This window comes from Schistosoma mansoni, chromosome W (assembly GCF_000237925.1).
Source record: "Schistosoma mansoni strain Puerto Rico chromosome W, complete genome".
NCBI classification, from domain to species: Eukaryota; Metazoa; Platyhelminthes; class Trematoda; order Strigeidida; family Schistosomatidae; genus Schistosoma; species Schistosoma mansoni.
Genome location: NC_031502.1, coordinates 38,908,443 through 38,921,940, shown reverse-complemented (window position 1 = coordinate 38,921,940; position 13,498 = coordinate 38,908,443). Strand labels below are relative to the sequence as shown.

At 32.4% G+C, this 13,498-nt stretch overlaps 1 protein-coding gene across 1 annotated transcript in view; it reads right to left on the bottom strand.

Moving 5' to 3' along the window:
• Positions 1-13,498, bottom strand: part of Smp_159420 (low-density lipoprotein receptor (ldl)) — a gene marked incomplete at both ends in the record, with an annotated part of 48,360 nt that overhangs the window by 16,120 nt on the left and 18,742 nt on the right. The window contains 5 exons of the mRNA XM_018789638.1: positions 2,470-2,779; positions 3,360-3,613; positions 4,988-5,269; positions 6,077-6,349; positions 12,520-12,786. Of these exons, the coding sequence (XP_018655061.1) occupies positions 2,470-2,779; positions 3,360-3,613; positions 4,988-5,269; positions 6,077-6,349; positions 12,520-12,786 (1,386 nt within the window). The remainder of the gene's footprint in view (positions 1-2,469; positions 2,780-3,359; positions 3,614-4,987; positions 5,270-6,076; positions 6,350-12,519; positions 12,787-13,498) is intronic.

The following is a 13,498-nucleotide window of genomic DNA, read 5'->3' as shown; positions in this document are numbered from 1 at the left end:
AGCCATCAAATAACGTATGAAAATCGGTCGATTGTATTCAGGGTTTGAGGAGAAGACTACTAAAGTTACCAAATGTTATACACAACAGGGTGTTGTTACTACTTCTTTAAGAGAAACAGTGTGCAAAACAAAAAACAATTCATCTTTTTAAAGACTTATCTATCGAATATTATAAACGGAGATGGATCGCGGCTATCAATGGAACCCAGGATGCACTTTTCGTCCTATTTGTGGCTCGTCAGCCGGACGTGCCTGAATCCCAGAGTCAATGTTCACTCCTGGACTCAAACTTAGTACAGTTTAGTTTCAAACGCCATCGCGTTATCCACTCAGCTACTGAGTTAATATAGCCACTAGTTTATGCAATGAGGTGAAGCTTCAATTCATTTCTGTTTTGGTTGTTTGGATTTTCCCACACGGCTGACGAGTCCTAAATAAGACGAAACGCGCATCCTGGATTCTATTGATAGACACTACCGATCTCTACTTATGATGCTTGTAACTTAAAGGAATATCGAGGTGATCCGCACAGGATGCACATATGCCAATAAGAGACTGACCAGTTGCAGTCCTAAACATCAATTAGAAGATCCAAACAGGAAATACAAAAATGGATTTATCTATCAAACTTCCTTATCTAATACATCTATAGTTCTTTTTTTCTTTTCATGTTATACGTTTCTAGTCCCTTCTCATGTAATTTTATCGTAGTTGCAGCAAACCTTCATTTTACTATTTTCGAATAACTTATGTTTTCACTAATGCTTGATTATTGGTTCTTTTAATGACTTTTGCAATAAAACAAGCTAATGTATTACTATTTTCTTATTTCCATTAGAAAATAATTTATTGTTCTCTCTCACTGTCCTTATCACTTCTGTTTAGCTTTTCTCTATATCTTTTAAATTCGCAGTTAATGATGGCATGCATTAAATTTTCATCTAAGTTAACTAACCATTTTAAATACAGAAGATACAGTAAATTATTGAAGGTGACAACTGGTGATCACAACCTACGTTTCATGAAATTTATCGTCATCGCGAAATTGCCATCGATTTTTTATATAATTGACTGAATATATCAATTACACACATATTAGAAGCTGTCGAGTGGATATTAATTCATAATTGCAACTGACAGAATAATGTAGTCCAATTTGTATCTACGAAGATAATTAGCCTACATTTAACTTGATCGTATATATTCCTTTCCCATTTTGTGATCTATCAGGAAATATTTAACACCCAGTTTGTCTGATCATGTCTAACAGTGGATTTTAAGTCATATGTTACATTTTATTTTAGCTTCCTCAACTGGATGGAATCCCAGTATTATTGTTCAGAAGGAAACTTGACACCAATGATTTTTTACTCAAGCCCTAACCCATTATCAGAAGAGGGACTACGTCCAGATAGTCATTAGCTTGCCATTATGATATGAAACTTTAAGTAAGGGTTTTAGTTTTCCTGTTATTGATGTCAATGGACTACAAGTGATTAATATTTATTGTTATGTATACGACCTGAGTGTCTTGAAGAAATTATTATGGAAAAAAATCAACTTCGAGCGCCATCAGACAGTCATCTAATAATAATAATAAACATTTTCGAGAATTCATCTTCATTCTGAAAAGAATGAAATGAAAAATCACTTGTACCATTTCTTTGATGTTGTTTGTTAAATTCATTGAAACCTTATAGTTCTAAATACTAATTATAATTATCATTTATTGTTATAATGAGTTCAATAGTATTTTCAACTTTTCGAGTAGTATTGTGGTGTGGGTTACTTATACTCACATAAGTAGTATATAATGATGGTCGGGCATTAAATCTATCTCAGTAGAAGATCGATAACAAAAGAACGGAATTGGTATGAAAATGCAAGTACAATAACAACCGAAAACTACGGATTGACATTTGCGGAAGAAACGGTCAAGATTGAGACAATTGATTGTTATTTTGCAAATTAACTGTTTACTTTTGATGTGGGTTTGTTCTCTGAGATGGATGTTTTGGTCGTGGAGCTTTCATCGTCCTTCTGAACGACATCATCATACGAGCGTATAACTGTTTACTGTATGGTTGTCAAATTTTAGTGAGATAGTCTGTAATTTACGTGTCAAATACATTCGATTGTCCCCACCCGTATTCTGTTCACTACAGTATGTTACAATCAAATGATAAATTGTTTTATGTTAAATACATATCTTATCAATATAATTAATTAGATTAGCACATGAGCTTGGCGATGGCTTAATGTGAATTAAACAATGAACTGAATAATCAGTGTATTAAAAGACAACTATTTTCCTTTTTTTAACGTGAACCCTTGAAGATGTGAACCTTAGACAATAGTAATTGCTGACTTTTGAAGGGTTTAAGAATTTTTTCAAGTGGCTATGCAGAAACATTTAATTCCTGGTAAAATAAATTAAGGATTTTTGAGTAAAATTTTATTACAGCATACCTGTGCCATCGTCAATAGATATTGTACTGTTAAATGTAAGTACCATACTGTCAAGTCGGGCAACACATTGATACCGACCAACATCATCTGGGGAAAATCTCTCTATACGGATATCTGCTTGTCGTCCAATAAGTACTCCATCTTTAAACCACTCATAAGATACCAATGGAGGTGTAGGAGAAACAACACATTGCAGGTGTACAGCATCATTATATCTGAAATATGTAGGTGATTGAATAATTCGAATTGTATAGTGTCTGTCAGGTTCTGGAATTTCTGTTGATGTCCCGGAAACAACCAATTCTACACTCTAATAGATTGGAGAGAGAAAATCAATCAAATATATCAACTAAAGCATTGCTAATTTAAACTTTTTATAACGCTAACATTAAATATCCTTTATTGAACTAGTAGTCAATCAAAGTAGTATAACAAGCAATGAGCCACCGTCTTTCTGACTTTCGATAGCTTTTCGGATAAAAAGCTGAAAGAACCTTCTAAACTCTTCAAACTAAATTCATACCATAGTTTTATACTTATTATGATAAAATTATTTTTCCAAACTTTATTCAACTCATGATAACTTGTAACTCTGCTCTCCACAATAGGGTAGTTAAGCGGTTGCAAATATTGCTACTTTGTCACTGAGACTATCGTTTGAGTTCCATAGTTAGAAAATTAATTTCTGAATAACTAGTTTGGAATTTTTCTTAATTTGTTATCAGTTAAGCTATTAGGTAGATGGTAATGGCAAGTACAGAATTTGATTAATCGACAGGAATTCAGTATTGTTTTAAGTAAAAAATTGAGCTTCTGACACTTGGTTATTTAAAATTACCATAATATTTGATTCAAACATTATTTAGAAAACTGAATTTTAGTGAACATACTTGACGTAAAATAATTTGATTCGGTAATAAGATTTGGCATGTATACCTTCCTTGATGATGAGGTTGAAAACGTTCAAATACTATGTTACTAGAATCGGAAACTACCATTCCATCTGGGCCAAGCCAATTAATTCTAGCTGCTGAATTTGGTGGTCTTGGAGAACATTCCAATTCTAATCGTGCATTTAAATAAAGGGGACCAGAAATTTCTCGAATTACAACAGAATAAGTTGGTTCCACTTCACCATTTCGACCTGTAACAAAGTTTAGCAACTTTAATAATTGCATTAAAAAATTTTCAGCTCGTTTTTACATTTTTGATACTTAGAACTACATTCTATTCAGTTTGTACTGACATGGTTGAATAATGGATCACACGGTATACTTAAAACTTACATCCACGAGTAGCATCATGAAAATGCCTCTTAAGTTATAAAATATGATATCTTTCCATAATAAAATTAATCATACTCTTTTTATTATTAGTGGGTACAGAAATGGTAACTAGAGGTTAGCCTACATATATCTACGAATAATTTACAAACTATTTGCTAAAGGAGTGTAAGTTTATTATTTGATCAGACACAATTTAAGTATTATTTTTATTAGGTGATTTATAGGATCTAGTTTGATTGTATGCTATAATATCATAAATAATTATTTAAATACCTTCAAACTAGGTTGAATAAATAGGTTAAATAGCATTTATTATTGGTAATTTATACAATAGTTGTAATCATGAGTCAATTGAAGCTAGACCACCATGAGAACCCTGGAAGCACTGGAAGGCTGTTTCGTCCTAGTATGGGGTTCCTGAGCGGTGCGCATCCACAAAACCCCCTTCTGATAATAATCATCATGTACTCACTAGTGACTGGCTTCAAGAGGTATTTCCTGGAGTTATAGTGAGAAGTAGTAACCAGTGGAGTTCAACCAAGTCTCTTATGAGATAGTAACTCACTGAAGACAATCGTGGACGTTTGCTGTATTTAATCGATCGGTTGAAGTTATTCATTAACACCATTGGATATCAACTCAGTGGTCTACAGGCTAAGCGTTCGTGCGCGTGGCCGATAGTTCCTGGGTGCGAATCCCGTGAGTGGGATCGTGGATGCGCAGTTCTGATGAATCCAACAATAGGACGAAACGGCCGTCCAGTGCTTCCAGGTTTTCCATTGAGGTATAGCTTTAATTGATTCATGAATTCAATTATTACATTACTAAAATCTTCACAAATCCCCATCTGATGATAATTTATTTGCTTAATTAGGCTTTTAAATTTTTCATTAATTGTTATGTCTTTATTAAACCTTAACAGATTATATTGAGTTCATCAAGAGGGTGTTAATTGTATTAGAAACGTGACCACAGTCTGTTGTATTTTTGAAGAACATGACGGTGAACCTGGATGAAATGAAAAAATAATAAGTAAACATATGTGTAAATCCTCGTGATATTAAACAGTTGATGTAAAATCTACCTTTCTAAATTGTAGGAAACAGATTTTTTACTGTGAATTATGTGTTTCATTTAATTATTCCTGTTGAATCAACTTGAATTATAACTAGTGACTGTTAGGTGCATAAAAACTGGTTAAACAACTTTTTGTAATTTTTTTTAATTCTTACCATCCAAAGTAATATAAGTACTCAGATCTCTTTGGTAGCCAGAATTCAAGCCAGTGATGCGAACTGAATACCGTCCAAAATCTGAAGGACTATGAAAGTTGATACGTAAATCCGGCCCCATTGAATCAAGAATTGGATTCATCTCTGTGTCTAACCACTGGTATATAAAAGTTTCACGAGTAGTAAGATTTGGTTTAGATGAATCAACTAGTATTATGCGGCGATGTGTAAAACCACCAATATTTAAGTCTTCCTCTAATGTTGTAATCTGGAAACGTAGTGCTGAAGAAGAAAAAGAAGTTGAGAATCATGAACTGTAGAGTTTTACTGTTAAAAATTAGTCAATATCAAACAAACTCTTTTCATACATTATTGAAAATCCACCTATATTTTCACTGAAATCCTATAGTGATCTTGAACTATACACCTAAAGTACACTGATTAACATTTGTGATAAACTACGAATAACCATAATAAACAAAAGTCTAGATCAAACAAATAATGAAGTAAAGAAGCTCAGCTACAATACACCTTTCTTTAGTTCAATAATGATATTATAATAGCAATAGTAAGTATTTAGTTGTTAGTTTGTTAATAACTAATGGAAACATCATTTCTCAGTACAAAAAGTAGAAAATCATTGAAAACTAAAAAGCAATCTGTAGCTTCTTCATTTCAGAGTAAAATATCTCCCCATATTATGAGCATAGTTGAATGCTGAAAGCCTTAGTTTAGAAACATCTTTCGATCGAGTGTAGTTTCCCTCTATTCCGATACTCATTTTCATTTACGAGTATAAACTTTTATTATTGAAGACTTTTGTGAATGGCATCCAGTAGAAATTTATTGAACCAAAAGACTCTCGCTACATTTTTTTCTGAGTTTCGCTTATCTTCTTTTTCCACGGTAAATTTACCAACAAATTTAGCATTGAATAAATGTTTGAAGTCGAATACAATTTTCTTACAATGAACTAAACTTGATTTTCTACTTTATAAGTAAGACGCCTCTTTCATGCCCCACAAAATACAATTGTACCTATTTGAACAAACTACACGTCGATAACTTAAACAGTATCACTAATCTTACGTGCTGTGGTTACAATTAGGCTATTCTCGACTTGTAATCTTCCTTCTTCAACAGGACTAGCCACACATCGGTAAATACCTTCATCTCGTTGTCTTGTTATATAGTCTCTTTGAAGAAATGCGGAATTAGATATTAAACGACCATCTGGACCAAACCATTGAAAGTTATACTGAGATGGTTTCGCACTGACTACCTGACATTCTTGCAAAATATCACCTGTTTCTAAAACTTCTAATACGTTTCCACGAATACCTGGAAATATTACACCGGCACCTATGCAATAAAAACAATACCAAAGATTTGACATTATTAGAGGCTAATATTTCGATTTGTTTATAAACAGGATAACTTGAGATATTTATAAAGTAGTTATCTATTTCAAAATATTACTGATACTGTAGTAAACAAATGAGCACTGTACGAAAAGTTTTTAACGACCGACCAAAGCAATGTTAATTAGGAAATAACTCAACTTCTAAAAATGATAACACAGTTCAAAGTATGTGTGTATTTTAGAAAGTTTCATTCGATTTTTAAATAATACTGATGAATAACATTCACAAAAATTCTTTAAACAACGTTAAGTGAATGAGGCAAACTACCTATGGCACCAATGAAGATTAAACTCGATGTTTATGTCAACAACCACAGAATCTTTTCGAGTGATTTGTCTTTATGGTAATGACTTAACCTAGAGGGAAATTAAGTAAGCTGAACTCCAGTTTTCAAATTAGAAATTAAGTGAGGAGAAAAGAATGATTAAATTATAGTCCCTGTTAGTCTATTTAGATTAACAATTTTGTATTTGCCGTTTCTGTGTTTATAGTAATTAAACAAAATTAAAAAAAGATTATCTTTCTTTAAAGTGTACGACAAATCGTGGATACTAGAACATTCAGTGAGTAACTTTTCCAATCCACAAGATATTACACAACTGAAATCTGAACTATTATAGGAAGAAATTGAAAACTTGTCGAATTATACACCACATCAGAAAATCTTAGAAGCAATTGAATATTACCGAATAATTAAAGTTGTCATGACCATGAGATTAATGTGAACAATTTAAGAACTCAACAAGTTGTAGAATTTCAGTAATCCTTTGACAAGATAAACTAAATTACGTAATTTAGACAGACTATACAATAATACCGTTGTAGCAAGCCCATTCAACTACTGTATTTTTTGTGTGCTCTCTGTAATCCTAACATTAATCCACTTTGTAAATTTATGTGTGAGTCTGATTGAGCGCATATGTCTGCACATCAATCTTTAATCTGTTCTCTCATTGGTTGTACACAAAGACAATCAATAATTTATCCACAATCCATTAACACTCATAAATATATATGATTTTTAACACTCATACACACTTGTTTTCCCGGTGTGCTTGCTATCTGTACGCTTGCGGATTTTTAACCGAGCTTCATCAATAAACTATCTCTATAACTGGTGTTCAGGCTTTTGAATAATCTCGAGCAATCCCATAATTCTACTAGGAGATTTAGCCTGCAGTAAATACTCAGTTAGTGGGATATTATTTATTTGTTGGAGTCAGATATAGGGGAATTAATCCTCTACACCGTAAGCAAGTGGTTTCTTGGAAGCATATATGATTATAAAAGTAGATGAAACTAGTGACAAAAATTATGTTCCGAAATCTACTTTTATTTTATGACTATACTTTCCACTTAAGCTATGAAAATCAAATAAGTTTATTGTTTCTATTTAACATCTACCCAAGATCGACGCTCAGCTTTATTACTTTACTGATATATATATATATATATATATATATATATATAGAGAGAGAGAGAGGTGTAGTTTAGAAGATATATATTCTTCAGTATTCTAAATCTTAGAATTACTGAAATTGAAAAATGCGATCAATCATACCAAAGGTGAGCGTACGACGACAGAAAGCTGGGACTAATGTATCTAAATCAACGATAAGCCACATGGTGAATTCAAATCTAACATAACCATCCCTATTAAATGTATGTCAGCTTCTTAGCCAAAAGCATTTTGACCTTGTGTATGTGGTACTCTTAGAGTAGTATTTGCGCTAGTATATTCGTTTAACGAAAAGGATTTTCCAATTTTAAATTTAGTGAATCCTTTTAACTAGTTCTATCATACTATTTCACGACGGAAAACATACAGAAAAGGTTTAATTTCAGAAATATGAAAGCGCTAATTATGTGCTCAGTTATCCTCATTACATAATTTTTTTTAAATTGTGTAATTAATCAATCAATAAAATTTTTAATCAATAAATATTGAACATCAGATCAACGATTATGTTATATCTGGACGGGAATAAATGAATGATAACCGCTAGTTATTATTTATGAACTAATATTACACGAATATTCTTATCGTATCACTATTAGGTGACTATATTATATGTATATTCATATTCCTTTCATTATAAGCTTTTATTTGACTTATTGACCATTATCGTGCGATCTACTGTTCTGGAGATATTCTCAATTTATTAGTAACAGTTTCTCAAAATCACAGCTACCTTTAGCTTCATCTTGTACAAATGTTTCTATTTTATGATGTGATGTGGTCTGATTTTACTTGTATATAAACTAAGTATGTTTAAAATATATGATTAGTATCGCGAAGGCTGATATCGGCGTTCTGGACTAAACTGGCTGGATTAAGAGAGTGGCTATTATTCTCGGTGGACCAATAGGAACTCTAGGCTGCTCGTACAGGTTTATGTGTCATCAGTATGATCGTTTAAGTCAATGTATCTAAATTAGCAATCGTATTTCGCGATAATCGTATAGCTAAAGACATAACAGATTGTCAATGGTCTGCACTGTAAGTTTTAGCTTTCAAAATAACTAAGGACCATGGAATTGGAAAAAATAACTAATTGTCCTAATATCAACCTTAATAATTTCATCAGTTTTAACACTAAAATACTGTACTGATTCCAATATATAATCAAATTTGTCATCACATATCCAAATGAACCTGATTACACTTTAAGGATATCATATCCATTCAGTCTATTTATGTTTGACTGATTAAAATCATTGATTTGTATCAAACTATTATTTCAATATTCATAAGTCATTATGTTAACTAATTAAACTTAGATACTGAAATCAAATGAATTTTGATTGAATAAAAACTCGAATCAATACTTTTCATCCTAATCAAATGATAAGGCCACTTATCGGATCATTTTTCCCTAGAAACTGTTTAAAATTTACTGTACACTACAGTTTAACACTTAGTGATACCTCACATTATAATATTGATTGGGTTATTTCGTGAACATTCATTATAATTAATTCTCTCATAAAATGTTTGACCTTTTTTTCATTAAACATTTATACATAGTAAAGTTGCATTTTAAGAAATAAAATTCGTCTACTAATACAACTTGTTATAGTATATAGATTGATTAATATGGTTATTTAACTACCAGTATCACTAATCAATTCACCGACATGAAGATGACTTAGTTGTTTGTCCTTCTTTATTTTGTTTAACTGGTTTTAATATTATTTCACTATTATTTCACTAGTTCATTATTTAAAGTCTAATCATACTAGTAATAATAATAATAATAATAATAATAATGGTATAGCTTCTCGTTCAAACTGATCATCCGATTCCTTCATCAAGTTTCTGATTCCATTTCAAAACAGTTAGTGATATAAATTCCCTTAGTATTGTTTGTTTGAATCTTCCCACTGATGTTTAGCACTGCAACTGGCCAGTCTCTATTTGGCATATGTGCATACTGTGCGTATTGCCTCAATATAGCCTTAATTCATAAACAATACTAAGTGAATTTGAATTTCACCCCATTGCACAAGCAAGTGGCTATTACGACTCAGTAGCCGAGTGGATAACGCGACGGCGTTTAAAGCAAAAGCTACTAGGTTCGAGTCTCAGAGTGCACATCAACTCTGAGATGCAGGTACATCCAGCTGACGAGTCCCAAATAGGACGAAACGCGCGCCCTGGATTCCACTGCTAGCCACTATCCATCCTTACTTACAAAGTTAGTGATATGTTTATCTAAAACAATGACTAATCTCATTTTGTTAATATCATGACCCGACCTAATTTAGGCAACCACTGAGACCTGGAGGTGGTGGAAAATCGTTTCTTCTTAGTATATAAATCCACAGCAGTGGACGTGCACGACCCCGCACGCATGAATCGAAACAAAGACTTCCGGTCCGACGAGCAACCGCTCAATATGTAGACCACTGTGTTGGCTTTCAGTGTTGTGTATGTTTAACTTAAATCAATCCATGACATTGCATGATTTTCTTCCATTGTCTCCGGTGGGACAAGGTTGAACTCTACCAAATACAGCTTCTTACTTAAACCTGTTTATGGATTCAACGTTCTACACAACTTTATACTGCTAATCTCATCTGTTTCAGCTATTTTTATCCTATGATTAGTTTTAAGATTTCTGCTTATACTGTGGTGTATGCTACTTATGTCGACAGATATAAGTAGTACGTAATATCATTCGGAAGTGGGAACCTCGACAGAAGAAAGCTAAGAAGATCAAGTTGAAGTAAAAACGAAAACGGAAATAAAAGAGAATTGTGACTTGGAAGAATCATATAGAATAGGAAGGACGAATGAAATTTTGCAAATGAAGCATTTAATGCATGGATCTCAGATTTTACTAAGAGATTTTGTAATCCTGTGCTAAAAAAAACCTGGTTGTCTCCACCTGTGTTTTCGTTCATTACCATAAAATTTATTATATCTTCAGAATTTTACGTTCTTATGCCTCTTATCTATGTAGCAAACTAAACCTCATAGATGGTTAACGTGTCATACAAAAAGATTATGTTTAAGCATTAATATGTATACATAAATATACTATGGTTAGAACATAATTGGTCAGTGGAAGAGTAATAAGCCAAAAGGAAGGAGGAGGTTTGGTACATAATATATGTCATAGACAATTTAAATACCTAAGAAAAATAATTCTAAGGAATACCATAAGAAGTATTAAAACTATCTTTCGTTACTGAATTTATTAAAACGGATTTTTATCACCTGGTTCCCTATGGTAGTTTGAACGTTTTGTTTGAAGCGTCTAATAAAGAGTTCTATCCTGAATTTACATAAATACTTAATTAATACCTCTAAGTTTGTAGACTACTGAAAACTACAGTGAATGTTTCCCTTAGGTTGGCTAATGATCTCAATAACATCTAACATTCATCTCAATCCGCATACTGTGAAAAATATCCACTAGAGTTCAGCTGACCTATAATTCCCATAAATATACTAGTAGATCAATACCCACAAATGTCCACTGGAGCAAATAAACCAGGTGATCAACAATCTATTATTAGAATCAAAGTAGTGCATAGCACCCAAAAGGAAATGTTGTTGTTTGGATTACTATGAAGTCGTAAAAAATAATTTTTAAGTTCTTCTTATTATGTCTTATTATTTCCACTAGCACTTATCAAAAACAGTTACCGCTGTTATATCTAAACACTTCTAATTCAAACTTGAAGATGGTGATCCTTGGACATCGAGAATATTTAAACAAAGTGGTATTTTAACTTCGATCAGTTGATATTTCCTAGAGTTCTAGTGAAAAGCTGTGACCAGTGGAGTTCAACCAAGTCTGTTGGAAGATAGTAAACAATGGTGGACGTGTGTTTTATTTAATGGATTGGTTGAAGTTATTCATTCACACCATTGGATGTCAACTCAGTGGTCTACAGGTTAAGTGTTCGTGCGCGGGGCCGATATATCCTGGGTTCGAATCGCGTGAGTGGGATCATGTATGCGCACTGCTGAGGAGTCTCATGCTAGGACGAGACGGCCGTCCAGTGTTTCCAGGTTTTCCATGGTGGTCTAGCTTCAACTGACTCATGATGTCGACCAGAAAACTGCTAAATATTATTATATTCGTCGTCACGTAATACATTTAACAATACAATACATAATTAATTCTATGTAGTTCTTATAATTTTTCATAATACTAAAGTTTCTTTTGATAATAACACAAATATGACATTGTAGAGAATGTGTATTACTTAAGTATTCATTGAAATAATGTTTAAAACTAGTTTTCTTTTTACATAAAGAACATATGTAGGTTCTCGTATGGCTAAAAAAGTTGATAAACTTATAGATTTTGGAAGGTACACCACAACTTTCTTAGTTTTTTTGGGTTACAAGTAATTTATCTGTGTTATGAACCAGATGTGTGTGAGATATGGTGATATTACTTTATTGCTCGGATCAGGAGATACATAATTAGCTCAGATGCTATAGTTAGGTCGAGATTCTGAGTCAATGAACCAAATTCCAACAATAATAATTATACTTTTTTAATATCAACAGATAAATAAGCGAAACCTAAATGTAGAATCAATGTTACTACATTAGATCTATGGAGAATAGGAAGTGAAAAAACTTACGTGGAATAACATTTATTTTCGTTGCAGAGCTGGTAGACATTTGTCTTTTATCAAATTCATATGAAACACGGCAGACATATATCCCTGATTCATGTACTTTGATGTGACCCAATTCTAATTTCCATTGAGTTCCAACTAATGTACCATTTGGATTACGCCATTCATATCGAAATGGACCAGCACCATCGGGTTTCTCATCACTACTTACATTGCATAAAATTCGAACCAAAATTCCTTCTTCGACATCTTGAGTTATGATGGAATCAGCTAAATAATAAAGTAGAACAAATATAAAAATTTAATATGTTGTTATAAATTTATCTTAATTCAAGTCTGTATCGGTTCTTACTTTATCCTAAATAATCGATATTAGTTATTTATTCTTTTGCCGTTTTGTTAGCTTTTTTGATAATAAGTAACAATAGAGAGAAGCTTCAGTATATGACCATATCCTTACCTATATTATTCGAATAAAGATGAGACGAAAGACTACTCTTTGGAATGAATACTATTTTAAAATAAATTTCTGTTGAGTTCTTAGCTTTAAAACCTTCAGAATAGTCTGTGATGTTTCGTACATAACGACTTCAGAAATAGTTTCGCATCAATTCAAAATATCATTTCATAGGCAAGGCAATCAGTAGATGGAGATGTTTTTCTATCTTGATTTACACAAGTTATTTCCTATCATTTAGTTAATTCATACAATTAAACTGATTGGCTCTGTGAAATGTGGATAAATGTTTGGATAAACTGTATCAAATAGTTGCAGTGATATTATGGTGTATGCTATTTGTGTCGACAGACATAAGTAGTATGTAACACCAATCGAATGTTGAATGGCTGACAACAGAAGGCTAATAAGATAGAATTGAAGGAAACAGAAAGGGGAATAGGGAAGAATTGTGAATTGAAAGAATCAAACAGAATGTATAGGACAATTGATGAAAGATTTACAAATGAAGCATTCAATGTACGG